The sequence below is a fragment of the Lepus europaeus genome, chromosome 18, assembly GCF_033115175.1.
Source record: "Lepus europaeus isolate LE1 chromosome 18, mLepTim1.pri, whole genome shotgun sequence".
NCBI classification, from domain to species: domain Eukaryota; kingdom Metazoa; phylum Chordata; class Mammalia; order Lagomorpha; family Leporidae; genus Lepus; species Lepus europaeus.
Genome location: NC_084844.1, coordinates 62,085,709 through 62,100,640, shown reverse-complemented (window position 1 = coordinate 62,100,640; position 14,932 = coordinate 62,085,709). Strand labels below are relative to the sequence as shown.

The 14,932-nt window shown below is 63.1% G+C and overlaps 1 protein-coding gene across 6 annotated transcripts in view; it reads right to left on the bottom strand.

Moving 5' to 3' along the window:
* Window positions 1-4,148: 4,148 nt before the first annotated feature.
* Window positions 4,149-14,932, bottom strand: part of MPRIP (myosin phosphatase Rho interacting protein) — a 114,490-nt gene continuing 103,706 nt past the window's right edge. For 3 of the 6 annotated variants that reach the window (XM_062216610.1, XM_062216613.1, XM_062216614.1), the window contains 8 exons: window positions 12,377-12,524; window positions 11,602-11,719; window positions 11,130-11,289; window positions 10,133-10,252; window positions 9,106-9,192; window positions 8,706-8,868; window positions 7,331-7,416; window positions 4,149-4,664 (listed from right to left, as the gene is read on the bottom strand). In XM_062216610.1, the coding sequence (XP_062072594.1) occupies window positions 4,593-4,664; window positions 7,331-7,416; window positions 8,706-8,868; window positions 9,106-9,192; window positions 10,133-10,252; window positions 11,130-11,289; window positions 11,602-11,719; window positions 12,377-12,524 (954 nt within the window). In that variant the 3' untranslated portion in view covers window positions 4,149-4,592. Of the gene's footprint in view, window positions 4,665-7,014; window positions 7,081-7,330; window positions 7,417-8,705; window positions 8,869-9,105; window positions 9,193-10,132; window positions 10,253-11,129; window positions 11,290-11,601; window positions 11,720-12,376; window positions 12,525-14,932 lie in introns of all 6 variants that reach the window. The other 3 variants (XM_062216611.1, XM_062216615.1, XM_062216612.1) reach the window with 2 other exon arrangements.

Sequence of the window (14,932 nt, the reverse complement as noted above, 5' to 3'; positions counted from 1 at the left end):
GCAGCCAGGACTCGAACCGGCGCCCCTATGGGATGCCGGCACTGCAGGCGGTGGCTTAACCTGCTATGCCACCATGCTGGCCCCTTTAAAGATTTTCAGGTTTTTCTTTTCTTTTCTTTTCTTTTTTTTCTTTTTTTTCTTTTTTTCTAGCTTTTTGAATGGCAGAGAGGAGATAGAGACATAGATCTTCCATCTGCTGGTTCCCTCCTGAAATGACAACTGCTGGGGCTGGGTCGGGCTGGAGCCAGGAACCCAGAGCTCCATCCAGGTCTCCCGCCTGGGTGCTCCAACCTGGGCTCCTGGCACCGCAGGCGGGCGCTCAGTTCCCTGAGCCCCAACGCCAGCCCCAGCTGTTTGTTTTGTTAATTAGCAGGCAGAGCGCCAGGGAGAGGCAGCTCTGTATCCGCTGGTTCACGCCCCGGCTGCGGAGGCTGGGCCAGGCTGAAGCCAGGAGCTTCTTCCGGGTCTCCCAGGTGGGTGCAGGGGCCCAAGGACTGGACCATCTCCTCATCTCCTACTGCTTTCCCAGGCCATAGCAGAGAGCTGGATCGGAAGTGGAGCAGCCGGGTCTTGAACCAATGCCCATATGGGATGCCGGCGCCACAGGCAGCTTCTTTACCTGCTACACCACAACGCCAGTCCCCCTCTGCTGATTATTCAAAGTGGACTGATGGGGGTGGCGCTGTGGCGTAGGGGTACAGCCGCCGCCTGCAGCGCCCTTATCCCATATGGGCACTGGTTCACCTGGCACAGCCCCAGCCGCGGAGGCCATTTGGGGAGTGAACCAGCGGATGGAAGACCTCTGTCTTGCCTGTCTCCACCTCTCTCTGACTCTTCCAAATAAGTAAAAGAAATCTTTGGGGGAAAAAAAAAAAGAGCTGATGGATGATGGGCGGAGACTTGCTCTGCTGGCGCTGGAGCCTGGATTCGGGGGCGGCGACCGAGTCCGCGCTGTCCACTGCTTCCAAGCCCTTCTCCGCCCGCCCCTGCGGCGGCCTGCTCGCGTGTTTCAGAGCAATAAGAGCAGAATGCATACACGGTTTTTCGTAACTAAATTCCCACGAACTTTTCTTAGACCTTTTATTAAGCAGTAACCATCCAGAAACTTGGCTTTGTACCTTTGGCGATAATAAACTATTTTTTTAAAAAAAGTATTGAAAAAACCTTTGAACAGCCGGATTAGGGCTCTGAAACTACGTATCTGTGTATGCTGTGTGGGTTTTTTTGTTTTGTTTTTTGCTAGTTGATTTCTAAACCAGCGGGGTCAGACTTTCCGATTTTTTTCTATTTGAATAAAAGTTCGATGTCGACGCAGCGGGTTTCACAGGTGCGTTACGACCAGAAAACCAGGGGCAGGCACACCGCAGCGAGGACACGGTTTTATTGGGGGGCAGAGGGGAGGGGTTGGTTTTTAAACAAAAGCCAAGACTGCTGTGGGCAGGTGGGGGGCAGGCGTGGGGGCGACGCGGGGTATCCCCAGTCCGGAGTCTCCGCGAGGAAGTCCTCACTTTCCCACGCTAAGAACCCAGCCCGGGCCGCGGGCTCCCCGGTGAGGCAGCGGGCGTGCGCACCTCAGCAGGTGACGTGCAAAGGGCGATGCAGAAAAGTTTATTGTGCAAGAGCTTACGTGAAGGCCCGGGGGTTTTACAGAACACAAAGCGGCGGCCTCACCAACGCCGCCGGTCACGCGAGGGAATAAATACTTGGACACGGTCGACAGGAAGAAAACAGGCCTCAAAGGGAGTTGTCCGAGCAGAGCGAGCCGGGCGCCGCCCCTCCCCCTCCCCCCCCGCAGACGCCGCACGCGCGCCTTCCCGCACGTGGGGTGTGGGCTCCCAAGCTCCACCCTGAGCTGGCCCTGGGCACCAAGGAGCCAGGGGGCCACCCACGCAGCCGCGCTCCGTCCCGGCGGGCAGTAGTAAAGCCGAGTTCCGAGGTCCGGTAACACCCATGCCGCGGCGCAGGTGCAGGCGCAGTGGGGCCGCGAGGGCGCGGGGGGAGGGGGGGCGCATCTCCTCTCCACCCCCAACCAACTCCCTACCCAGGGCCTCGCCCTGAGGCTCTGTGGCCTCCACGGCCAGGATACACGTGCAGACACACATCTCATTTGCTGCCTCCCAGGGACCCCACCACGTCACCACGGGGCTGGGCCGCCTGACAGCGGACAGGGGCACGTGGCACACAGCCCAGCCCCTGCTCAGCCTGGGGTCCTGGAAGCCGTGAGAAGCCATGCCAGGACCCGGCGCTCCTGCCGTGACTCCACCGTCCTGATGGTTTCCTGGGTGCCCTGAATGACTCCGGAGATCAGCGACAAAGGTGACAGTCACTTCAGAGGCTCTGCGGTCCGTGCAGGGTCCAGCAGGGTCACACAGCAAGGTCAGCACCCCGGCAGGGGGTGTGGGTCTGATTCTGACACCTGCTGTGAGCAGTCACATTCCTTCCCCTCCCGGGCAGGGGCCTCTGCCCTCGCCCCAGGGCGACGTCTTCCCTGCACAGAGGACCACTTGGGCCCTAAGCCCTGCTCTCCCAGCGCCACCAGGAAGCCAAGGGTCCCGGGCTGGCTCCCGCGTGTGCATGAGCCGGCCTCAGAGCATCCTGCCCCACCTCAGGGAGCCACTCGAGGCTTCTAAGCCAGGCTGGGGCCACACAGCGGCCGCTCAGCCAGGGCCCCCAGGTCCTTGCACACTCCCCTGACACTGCCCTCAGCGTCCTCCCTCCTGGTGCCACAGGGGTCCCTCCTTTTTAGATGACATCTGATAAAGCAAAGTCTTCCGAAGCTGCTCTGGCCCGGTGACGAGCAGGCTGTCCTCGCTCTTGAGAACCAAACCCGTCTCAGGACGCGGCTGGCTGGGCTCCAGGGGCCCACACCTGCCCACACCTGCGGGGACCCCTCTCACTGCACCCAGCCACCTCCCACCAGGTGTCGCAGGGACGGGGCTCAGGTCTCAGCTGTCGCCATGCCTCCCCCCCCCCCCCCCCGCTTCTGGTCCTCTGAAAACCCGCGGCTCCCAGGCACCTGCCACCCCCACACTCCCCACGGCACAGGGTCTGATCCCGGGTACTGTGCGTGCCTGCCCGAGCGCACTGCTGCCCAGAGGACCGCCCTCCTGAGCGCCTCCCTCACCCCGACCTGGTTAGCGCTGGGGGTGCCGCCCCCGCCCTGCTACCAACACAGAAACCAGCGCCACGTCCGCAGTCCCTCTCCCTGGCATTCAGGCGCTGAACTCCTTTCAGGGGCCCTGGGGCGTGCAGGCATGTGTGGGGACCCGTGCAAGGCGGGTGGAGGCGGCCCTCGCCCGTCTTGCCTGGCTCCTGCCGGCGAAGCACAGGGCCCACCAGCAGGGACCTCACGCTGGCCCTGGCCCGGGCGGCAGCAGGCTCACAAACGCCAGGGGGCACGGGGAGCCCTGGCAGCTTGGGGCTCAGCCAGTTTCCTGGGCGCCCCGCCCCCACTGCAGCAGCCCTGGGCGGGGCCTTTGCTGAGCGGAGATGAGAGCAGCCGCGGCGGCAGCAGCAGGTGCACAGTGCCCCTCCCTGCCTGCCCGTCTCCATGGCGGCCCAGCCTGGCAGGCAGCCGGTGAAGAAAAACGAGGTGGTCTGCACTGTGGGCACGCTCGCTTTTAGTCAAAGCCCGGGGGGTCCAGAGGCAGACACAAGGTTCCCAGAGCCACAGCGCTGCTGCCCTCCGTCACCACTGGCCCCAGAGCGTGCCTGGCCGGGCACAGCAGGACCCAGCGGCGCCTCTGCACAGCCACATGCCGGTCACAGCCATGGTCGCAGCACCACCAAGCTGAACGGAGGGGCCCGGCTACCCAGCAGCTGGGACGGACATGGCAGAGCCAGGGCTGGGTGAAGCCTAGCACGCAGCGAGCGCCTCAGGCCTCTGCCCTGCTGCCCCCGGCGTGGGGTCAGGCCTCCTGGAAGCCCCTGGCCATCACTCAACCTAGAAACCGAGCCGGGGGAGGGGCCCCCAGCGCCTGACCTCCGTGCTTTGGGGGGGCGCTTCTGGGCACGGGTGCACACCTGCTGGGGTGCCCCTTGGGTCCCACACCTTTCTCGCCATCTCAGCTCCGAGGGAACCCAGCCTTGTTTGCGCTCGCAGGCACCGGAGCCCGGGAGAGGGGCGAGCGGAGGAAGGAACCAGAGGGCCGGGTTTGTGCAAGATTTAATAAAAAAACAAACAAAATAGGAATGGTTGCCTCTGACATCGTCCGGTCTGGCAGGTGCCCGCCGATTGCGGGTGTGGTCCGAGGCTCGTGGTGGAGCACACACAGAGGGCTGTCGCACGGCGCCCCCCTCCCCGCATCCGCCTGCCGCGCCCACGGGCCAACAGGCTGCTGGGCCTAATACTGAGTGCGTGCAGCGGCGCCGGCCGGGAGGGGCCCCCGCCCCGCCCCGCCGCCTCATTTCGGAAAAACCACGGGAGAAAAGCTGTGATAAAGACGACAGGAAGCTGGACTCGGCTCAGCAGGGGGTGGCGGGCGCACCCTGCCTCTCATGCATCCAACCCGGTCAGTGACAGCAGTGACAGCGACAGCAACAACAGGGAAGGCACACGCAGCGCCGGAGGGGGTGGGGGTGGCACCCGCCACTCAGTCTGTCTTCAAGTCCCTGGATTCAAACAGCTTCAACCGCTCCTGCACCGTCAGGCCTTCTTTCAGACTCTAGCGGGGAGAGAGACGCGTGGGTTAGGGCGGCCAGGCTTAGTGGGCATGCTGGGCAGGGTGCGGTCCCCGCGGGCAGTCACGGCGGGGGAAGAGGCTCCACAGGCAGCCGCGGCCACACCAGGGCCGGGCCTTCCTAAGAACTGGGAAGCGGGGGCGGCGCTGTGGTGCTGTGGGTTAAAGCCCCGGCCTGCAGCGCCGGCATCCCATATGAGTGCTGGTTCAAGTCCCCGCTGCTCCACTTCCGATCCAGCTCTCTGCTGTGGCCTGGGAAAGCAGAAGATGGCCCAAGCCCTTGGGCCCCTGCACCCGCATGGGAGACCCGAAAGAAGCTCCTGGCTCCTGGCTTCGGACCGGTGCAGCTCTGGCTGGTGCAGTCATTTGGGGAGACGGAAGACCTTTCTTTCTGGCTCTACCTCTCTTTCAAATAAATACAATAAGTCTTAAAAAAAAAAAAAACAACTGGGGAGCTGCAGGCCATGCCCACTGTGGTGTCCTGAGATGAATGTCATCTTACAGGGCCCTGCTCCCAGTCAGCGCTGTCATGGACTCCACCTCGCCCAGTTCCATGTGGCTCACGGGGGCACAGCTCACTACAGGAGCCGAAGGGATGGCCTCCCCGGGCAGGGGATGCCTGACGCTGCCACAGTTGACGTGAAGCCTCACGGTGCCCCCCCCCCCCCAAATGGCGGAGTCCCACTTCGGCCTGCAGGCCTATGCCATAGCCTCCCCCGGGCTCTCCTGGTCAGCCCGTGGGAGCCCATGAGGCCCTGGCAGGGTCCTGCTTCTTGGGCGGGTGGCACCGAGGCAGGCAGTCGCCTGACATGACTGGATGTGGCCCAGCGCCCACAGCAGTCTCAGGGATGCACAGGGCAAAGACTGCTCTGTCCCAGGGAACAAGGACCCCGTGTGACTTGGGAGAGGCCAGGCCCACCGCAGGCCTAGAGTAAGCCAGGAAGGGCCCCGATGGGAGCTGAGGGAGGCCGGAAGCAGGACAGCAGCGGGAAGACCCAGGCCCCGACACGGCAGAGCCCACACAGGCAGCCACTGGGGGGAAGCCCAGTGTCCGGGCAGCTTGGCTCCGTCCCTCCTCCTGCCCGCACGCCACGAGGCAGGCCTTCTTCCCCAAACAGCTGCTCGGACCCCTCCCTGAGTTTGAGTCCAGGCCCGCAGCCCTGTCTCCCACGTGCTTTTAGACATCCTGCGTACCTCACCACAGGCCTGACGGCCCAGTGCCTGCGTCTGCTGTCCCCCGCCTGTCACTCACTGAAAAGCCCCGACTGCCAACAGTGAACTCCCAGCCCCTTCAGCACAGACTTAAAAACAGCAGCTGGAGTCCGGCCTCGCAGAGGGAGCCATGAGCCAAACGCATCACGCTTTCTCTTGGCCGACAAAAACGCCTTTCCCATTTGGGGTCGCACTGCAGCGCAGCAGGTCAAGCCGCAGCTCGCAACTCCGGGGTCCCGTGTGGGGCGCTGCTTCCACCCCGCTTCCTGCTGCTGCGCCCGGGAAGGCGGCAGGTGGCCCCTGGGCCCCTGCAGCCACAGGCAGGCGAGTGGAGCGCCTGGCTCGCTCTGGCCCAGCCTGGCTCCTGCAGGCAGCTGGGTGGTGCGCCAGCACACGGAGGCCCGCCCTGCCCTGCCTTTCACCTGCGTCAATACTGTAGAGATGACCGCTCACATTCAGACAGGAAGGCCAAATCTGATCTAAGTGGCAAGACAAAACCCAAGTGACGTGGTCTAATGCAGGTGGACGCACTCGGTTCTTCCCGCGGCAAACGCACCACAGCCAAGCCCTGGGCCCAGGCCGCAGTCTCGGGTCCCAGGGGAGGGGCCCCAGAAGCTGCACCCCAGCTGCCGCAGTGAGGGCGAGCACAGCCAGCTCACTGGCGCCCAGCTGCAGAACGCTGCCTGCGGCACCGAGGCCTCGCCCTCTCCCGGGGCAGCACCAGCCGTGGCCCTGCCCAAGGTCAGCAGATCCTGGAATGATCCGCCCAGAAGCCCAGACCGCCGGCAAGACCCCAGCTGGGCAAGGACGCTCCCTCTGCGGGGGAGGCTGGCGGTGGGTGCCTGTGGACCCCGCCTCGCGGTGGAGGAAGGGGGAGGGAGGGTCCCCAGAGGAGGGGCGGTGAGCGGAGCGCCGTGCATAGATCGGCTGCATGCGCGCCGGCGGTGCCCTGCGTGGGGCCGCGGCTCTGTGACGGGTTAGAGTGCCCACGAGCTCCCCAGGCAGGTCCGGGCTCCTGGCCGGGGCCGTGTGTGGGACAGAGTGGCAGCGGCACAGGCGTGTGCTCTGGAGGTGTGAGCAGTGCATGCGAGGGTGCAGGCGGGCGGTGAGCGAGGTGCTTTACCTACACGACAGGGGACCTGGAAGCGGGCGCGTGTCAGTTATCCCATGAGACCTGCTCAATTACGGACTGTCAGAGGAGAGAGCACAAGTGAGACACACGCACACAGTCAACCCCAAGTGCGACATGCTGCACCCAACCCCTGCCCGCCCCTCCAGGGAGCACCCTGGGGGCCCGCTGCTGTTGGCATCGCGACGGGGACGGCCGTGCGAGGGACGCCAGGGCCTGCGGGCTGGAGCCGGGGCCTGCTGCTTGGCGCCCCGGTCCCACGGCGGATGCGACGCCGGCAGCCGGCCCGGAGGGGTTGCACCTGACTCACCTTGGACCTGATGTTCCGGAGCTGCCGGGTGACACAGGATCTGTCCTTCTTCAGGAAGTCAGGGTTGCTCTTGGACTTCATTATATCTGCGGGGACAGACAGGCGTGGTGGTCACCCGTGGGTTGCTGGGGCCTGTGGCCGCAGCGTGCTCATGGCTGGGACACAAGCTGCGTGCCCAAGGCCCTGGTCTCCTCATTCTGGCTGTCCTGTGTCCCCCTGTGCCCTCCTGACAACACAGGGGCGATTTTGAAAATGAGGGGTGGGGAGACAATGGCCCTGAGGTGCCACGCCCACATGTGACAGCCCACGAGTATACTTGAGGAAGTTCCCGCAGACAATGGCATTAAGCTCATTTTGGTGTAAGGTGTTGAAAATCCACATGGCTTCCTCCATCCCACTTCCACAATGCACCTGTGGCTTGCGTGTTGTACCCAGGGTGTGTGGAGCACCTTCCATGCCAACATGAAGCCCCAGCCTGGCAGCCCTGTGCGTAGCATGGTGCACCTTTGTGAAGACCATGGTGGAAAACAGCCCGTCAGACGTTTACGTGTGGTTAAGTTAGGGCTCCTCTCAGCACGCACGTTCCCTCTCGCCCCCGAGGCCCCCGCCACGCAGCCATGACCCCTCCGGGGTCAGCCTGCAATGTGGGTCCACGGTTCTGCTACCCGCTGCCCCACTACCAGCTGACGTGAAAGGTGAATTCGAGGGCGGTTATCCATGAACTCCAACACCGCTTCACGTGTCTGTGGGTCTTCCTCCAAAGGCCGGCTTAAGGGCCAGGTGAGAGTCTGTGCTTGGAGCGCCTGACGGAACCTCAGGCCACCGGCACCCACCGCTCCGCCATCTGGCTCTGCACAGGCACCCTCCACGGGAGAAGGAGGGTGCTGCTGCCCTCCCCGCCCCACCCACACCTCCTGAGATGTTCTCCTGTCTTCACTTTGTTTATTTAAAGACACAGAGATCGAGAGATAGGGAAGTCTCCTATCTCCTTCCCTCCCCAAATGCCCACCACAGCTAGCGCTGGGCCAGGCTGGAGCGGGGAGCTGAGAGCTCCATCTGGCTCTCCCAGGTGGGTGGCAGGGGTCCACCTGCTGCCTCCCAGGGTGCTAGGAGCAGGACGCTGGGACTAGGAGCAGAGCCAGGCACTTGGATACGGGATACAACGGGACGCGTGTGCGTGCGGTTCTGATCAATCATCTCCCAGGGTCGGGTGTGGCGCTCCCCACCATGCACCGGGTGGGCGCTCCAGGTCCCAGGCAGCACCACACAGGCTGACGGCACCCTCAGCCAGCCCTGGCTTCTGCCCGAGCTGCTGCACTGCCACCTGGCGAGGGAACACGCATGCCACAGGGCAGGGGGCAGGCCGTGTGCTCACCATATCCCGACACTGCGGCGTTCTCGGGGGGCTTCTCCCCCAGCGCTTCCGTGGCTGCCTTCAGCTGCTCTTTCAACCTGCTGATGTCACAGTCTGCCTTCGCCTTGGCGATGCTGAGCTCCGTGTAGATGTCTTTGTACTTGTCACTCGCGTACTTCTTGTCCTGGGGGACAAAGGGACAGCAGTGGGTGCGGTCACAGCCTGCACAGGGCTGTCCCCCGAGGCTGCCGCGCTGTGGCAGGAGCCTCCTCTGTGAACAGGCATGTGGACCTGGGCTGTGGGCTCCACCCCTGATTTTCTAAGGGACCAGGAACCGCCCTGTAGAGCCCGGTGTGTGTGTGTGTGTGTGTGTGTGGCCCGCTGCCTACGGAGTGCCCCCGCGGAGGGGAGGCGTGGTTACCCGCAGTGCCGTCTGCAGCTCGTCCTTGAGGGAGCTGATCTCCTGTTTCAGGTACTGTATCTCTGACTCCTTGACCCGCAGCAAGACCTGCGAGGAGAGAGAAACAGGCACTGGCTCTTGGGGCCTTGGGGCCTTGGGCAGGAACCTGGCTGGGCAGCTCAGCCGTGTCCCCGCCTCCTACCTCCTCCAGGCCGGCTGAGCACAAGCACTGACCCAGGCTCCAAGCTCCACGCGCAACGCCATGGACAGAAACAGGAAAGGGGAGGGGGGAATGGCCGCAACCCGCCCCCCACCCGGGGCTGAGAACTCCCCAGCCTGGGGCCACAGTGTGACCACGAGGCTGGGGGACAGAGCTGCTGCTGGACGGTCTGTGCACTCCCTCCGCCCCTCCTGCCCACCTCTGGGGTAAAGTCCTCCACTGACAGGAGATGCTTTAAGGAGGGGCTGAGTGGGAAAACGCTGAGCACCCTCGTGAAAGAGGACACCTGGTGCCTGGGAGAGCAGCGGGGGATGGCCCAAGTCCTTGGGCCCCTGCACCCACGTGGGAGACCTGGAAGAAGCTCCTGGCTCTGGCCTGGCCCTGCCTCGGCTGTTGCAGCCATTTGGGGAGTGAACCAGCGGATGGAAGATCTCTCTCTGGGTCTGCAACTCTGTCTTTCAAATGAGTAAGTCAGTCTTTAACACTGAAACCACGGCGTCTCGCCAGGGTCCACCACGGGGGCTTGCAGTGGCCCTGAGAGACAGGTACAGCAGCCACACGGCTGAGCAGGCGCCACTCGAAGAGGCCAGTGTTCATGGTATCGCAGAAACCCAGCAGCGCGGGCAGGATGGAGTGATGGGGCTGAGAGCCCCCAGCCGCACCTGTCCAGCAGCCGACTGCCTGCACCTGCTGTCTGGGGGATACTCGGGTCTTCCCAAGTCCTGTGGCTGTCACCGTCCTCAGACCCTGTCCCTGCAGCGGTACTCTTGGCAGGGGCCCTGTGTCGTTCCCCGGGGCTCCCGCAGTGCACGGCGGGACGGCCAGTACCTCTAACTCGTAGGCATCCTTGCCCTGCGTCAGGGGGGACCCAGCAGCCTCCCCGCCGCCATCCCCAGTCAGCAGCGTCCGTAACCGAGTGAGCTCCGCAGCCAGGCGGTTGTTCAGCTCCTGGGGGACACAGGACAACAGAGAGTGACCTCCACTGGGCCCTGGGCGGCGGAATCACCCAGTGTGGCCAAGCTGAGCACAGCCAGGTACTGAGACATGAGCAATGTGTGAGTAAGCTGTGTGTGCGCTGAGAGAGCCGTGTGTACATGTGTGCTATGTGAGCCGTGTGTGTACGTGTATGCTGTGTGAGTGTGAGCCGTGTGTGCTATGAGAGCGTGTGTGAGCCGAGTGTACATGTGTGCTATGTGACCAGTGTGTGTGAGCCGTGTCCCCTGGTGAGAGTGAATGTGCAAGGCCACCGTGAGTGGCAGCCCGGAGAAAAGCTGTCCCCGTGGGGGATCTGAGCACAGCCCTCGTCCGTCCGCATCCAAGCAGGGAGCAGCCTCAGGCGCCGCCCCAGAACATGCTCACCAGAGGCTCCCGTGCCGCCTCTGAGACCGGAGCAGCCGCGCGGAATCCACGCACACCGTCCTGGGAGCTCTGGGTCACCTCTAGATTGCTCCCCACCATTTCCCATCTAAGGCAGATCCAGCAGCTGAGCCGCCTGAGGAGCGTGCACGTGGGACTCAACCACCCTGAGCCTTCCGTGAGAACCGGGCTCGGCCGTTCCAGGCTCCGTCCCAGTGCGGCTCCTGCAGGGCCTCCCTCCCTCCCTCATGACCACCCTCAAGCTGCCGTGACGGAGCAGGCAGATTGACGGGAATAAACACGAGCCTCATCCACTCCTGACCCTGAGCGGCTTCCGGTCAGCCTTCCCTGGAGGACAGGGGGTCCTGCCCGGCAGCCACAGGGCCGAAGTTCCCAGGGGCCCGGGGAGCTCAATGCGCTGTGTGCCGTGAGTCTGCGGCGCGCGGGCTGGGGAGCTGGCCGCGCTCACCTGGTTGTGGGCGTTGAGCTCCTGGTTCTCGCGCTGGCACTGCCGCAGGGCCTGCCGCTCAGCCTCCAGTGCCTGGGCCAGGTGGGCATTCTCCAGGCACTTCTGGGAGTACTGCTCCGACAGCACCTCCAGCTCCCGCTGCACCGACTGCAGCTCCTCCCTGGGGAGAGGCGGCGCTCAGCACTCAGGGCCCAGCCTGAGCTGGGGGGTGGGGGGGTGGTGACTGGACCCCTGCGGCCGCACAGACAGCCCCCAGCCCGCGCCCATTCGGGTCAGGGAGTCTCAGAGACCTGTGGGTGGTGCCTGCCAGAGTTCAGGTGCTCGGGGACAACAGTCGCTGGGTCCCTGGGGAGTCAGCCCTGGGATCTGCCCTGGTGGGGCCTTGGCTTTCAGCCCCCAGTGCCAGCCAGTCCAGAATCAGGTGCCCTCCGCCTCCCGCAGGAGCACCGAGGCCCCACCCACCCCGACTCACAGGTACTGCCGCCGCAGCGCCTCGATGTCCGAGTTGATGCTGCTGATCTGAGAGCGCTGGCTCTTCTCCAGCTCGCGCTCCATCTCCTCCCGGTGGGCATTCTTCATGGCTTCGATGGCTGCAAGAAGGACACGACCCTCAGCCACACGGCTGCCTGCGTCTCCCCCACGCTGTCCCCCTGCCACAGGTGGTTCACGACGGGCAGGACGGTAGTGCCCGCCAGGCTGCCTCTTGCACACCTGCCTGGGAGGACTCCCAAGGAACTCCCCCTCCAGGGGTGCAGGTGCACCGCTGTCAAACAGAGCAGATGGGAGGGGTGCTGCGGGGCAGCAGGGTAAGCTGCCAGTGCTGAGGCCTGCAGCCACATCGGGGTGCCTGCCGAGTCTCGCAGCTCCACTCTGCCCCAGCTCTCTGCTAATGTATCCTGGGACGCAGCGGGTGATGGCCCACATCCTTGGATCCCTGCCACCCATGTGGGAGACTTGAATGGGATTTTGGGCTCCTGGTTTTGGCCCGGCCCAGCTCTGCCTGGTTGGTGCAAGCATTTAGGGAGTGAACCGGTGGATGAAAGATCTCTCTCTGTTGCTCTTTTAGATGAAAAGAAACACTTAAAAACAAACACAGAAGGGGAAGTTTGCTCAGGGCTCTGTGACAGCCCTCGGCCAGGGCAGCTTCAGCTTGTTGGCCTGTGATGCAGGGCGCAGCCCCTTGCCTGGCGCTGGCCTCCTGAAGCCAGCCCCTGTCCTCCAGGCAGGCGGGCCTGGCCGCGGCCCACCTGAGATGGTGGCAGCGGTCTCCTCGGCCAGGAGCCGGTCCTTCTCCTCCCGAAGCTTCTCCAGCTCCCGCTGGTGCTGCCTCTGCAGGTCTTCGATCTTCTTCTGGTGCGTCTCTTCCATGGCGGCAAACCCACGCTCGCACGTGGCCTACGGGGTGCAGAAGCGCTATCAGTCTCTCTGCCTGGCCACGCCCAGCCGTGACTCCACCGGATACCCAGGGAAGTGTGCACGGCCACACGCTCCACATCTCAGTTCTGGGATTCCTGAACCTGACCTCTCTGTGGGAGGGGCTCCTACTGTGGGTGGAAGGAGGGGGCAGTGGCAATTCAACCGGTCAATCCTGGACCTCACAGCACCACTGCCAGGTGGGCTGATGGGAGAAAGGGAGGAGAGAGCCCAGGTGCTGTCTCAGGAGAGATCAAACCACCCACAGGTCCTCACAGCCAGGCCTGGCTCCTCACAGCTGCTCCCAGCCCAGAGCAGGCGAGCAGGCGCACCTCTCGTCGAAACCCCTTTCGAGGTCCACTTCCGGGCAGGGGTTAGGCCCCTTCCTGGTTTACACAAAGTGGGAGAACACTCCGTGTCCGGAGTCTCGCCTCGCCACATGTGGCTCCTGGCCACACTCTACGTTGCCTGGCTGGCAGGCGGACTCAAAACCAAACCTCAGGCCAGGGAGTCTCCAGGTATGGAGGAGCCTCTCTGAGAGCCTCCACTGCCGCCCACTGTGGTGCTGACTGAGGCCTTGCCGTCTCCTTGCTAACACAAGCACTGAGGGCCCCCACTCTGCAGACTCAGCTGCTTCCCAGGAGAGCGCGGATGAGGGCTCTCACTCAGAAAGCTCAGTGGAAAAAACGTTACTGAGAGATGGGGACCACTGGGGAAGAAAACAAGAAATCTGTATCATGCTACACATTTTTCATCAACTGCGTAAAAGACGTTTGAATGCAAAGTTCTCAACATTCGTTTTTGGGGCTGGCGCTGTGGTGCAGCAGGTTAAGCCACTGCCTGCAGTGCCGGTTGCTCCACTTCCCATGCAGCTCCCTGCTGATGGCCTGGAAAAGCAGAAGATGGCCCAATGTGGGGCCCTTGCCAATCCACGTGGGAGACCATGGCTCCTAACTTCTGCTTGGCCGTTGCGGCCATCTGCGGTGTGGACCAGCCAATGGAAGACCTCTCTCTTGCTCTCTCTCTGTAACTCTACCTTTCAAATAAATCCTTTTTTTTTTTTTAAAAATATAATCATTTGTATGTCAACAGGTGTTCAGCCCAGTTAAAGACACCCACACCCCGTCAGAGCGCCCGGCTCCTGCACCCTGTGGAAGGCAGTGGTGATGGCTCAGGTAACTGGGTCCCTGCCACCAATGTGGACGACCTGAGCGGAGTCCCAGGCTCTTGACTCTAGCTGTGGTTCGGCTCTGGCCATTGTGGGCATTTGAGGAGTGAACCAGCAGATGGGAGCACTTCCTCTCTGTAACTGCCTTTCAAATAAATCTTTAAAAAAAATTATTTGTGCCAAAATAATTATCTTTAATTCCATCTTTCACAAACTTTTTAAGTGCTCTCAGTGTTTTAATAGTTAATTTCCCAGTCAGTCATCAGCAAGACGTGCTGACACAGGCGTGGTGGGGCCCGTGCAGGTTCGAGGAGGGCCGTGGCCCTCCGACCCACGTAACGGGCCATCCACACACAGTAGCAGCCACAGTGGGTTGCTCTCACTATCAGTGGCCAGTGACAGGTTCTGCACGTCTCGGAGAGATGGGTGTGGACACCACATGCGGGCACTGAACAGAGGAAGCCATGAAGGGTGGCTGGGACTCCCCACCTGACCTGTGTCCCCTGCATCTCAGGGGCTTCCTGCTGGCTGACTCCAGGGCCAGCACCCCTTCCTCAACTGCCTGCTGACTGCTGGTGTGGTCCCCAGAACCTGGCCATGGCCACACCTAGGTGACTCAGTGCCTCCCCCATGCTGGGCCCCCCTGGGACAAAGGCCTGTGCAATTCTCTCTCACAGGGCGCCGGAACCTGTCCCCCACTGCCCTTGGGAACTGACCGCATGGCTCCCCACGGCTCCTCATGGGCTCCTAACAGTTCTGGCTGACTTGGAGAGGAGCTATGGAAAAGTGCTCCGGGACTGCCCAAGCAGGGGTCTGTCTGGTTGGGGCTGGCGTCATGCACAGGCTCTGCTCAGGAAACAGTGCTGGCCGTACCCGAGGGTGCCAGGCACTGCAGGAGTGTGTTCCAGGGGTGGGGGTGGGGGGGAAGGAAATGAGGAGGCAGGTCCCAGGGCGGGGAGCTTGAGCGACACCCAGGCAGCCACACGCATGGCGCGGTGTGTAGGCACGAGTGCCTGACCTCTGCCCCTAACTCACCCCCTGGGGATCCCGACAGAGTGTGGAATGGAGCAGGCTGTGAGGACAGCTCCAGGAAAGCTCCCGGAGATGGCAGCAGTGGGGGCTGGAGGCCATGCTCAGGGGCAGGGCCCTTCTCAGACAGGGTACCTGTCACAGGGCTGGGACAGGAACGGGACCCTCAACTCCCGGTCCAAGAGCACTGGGC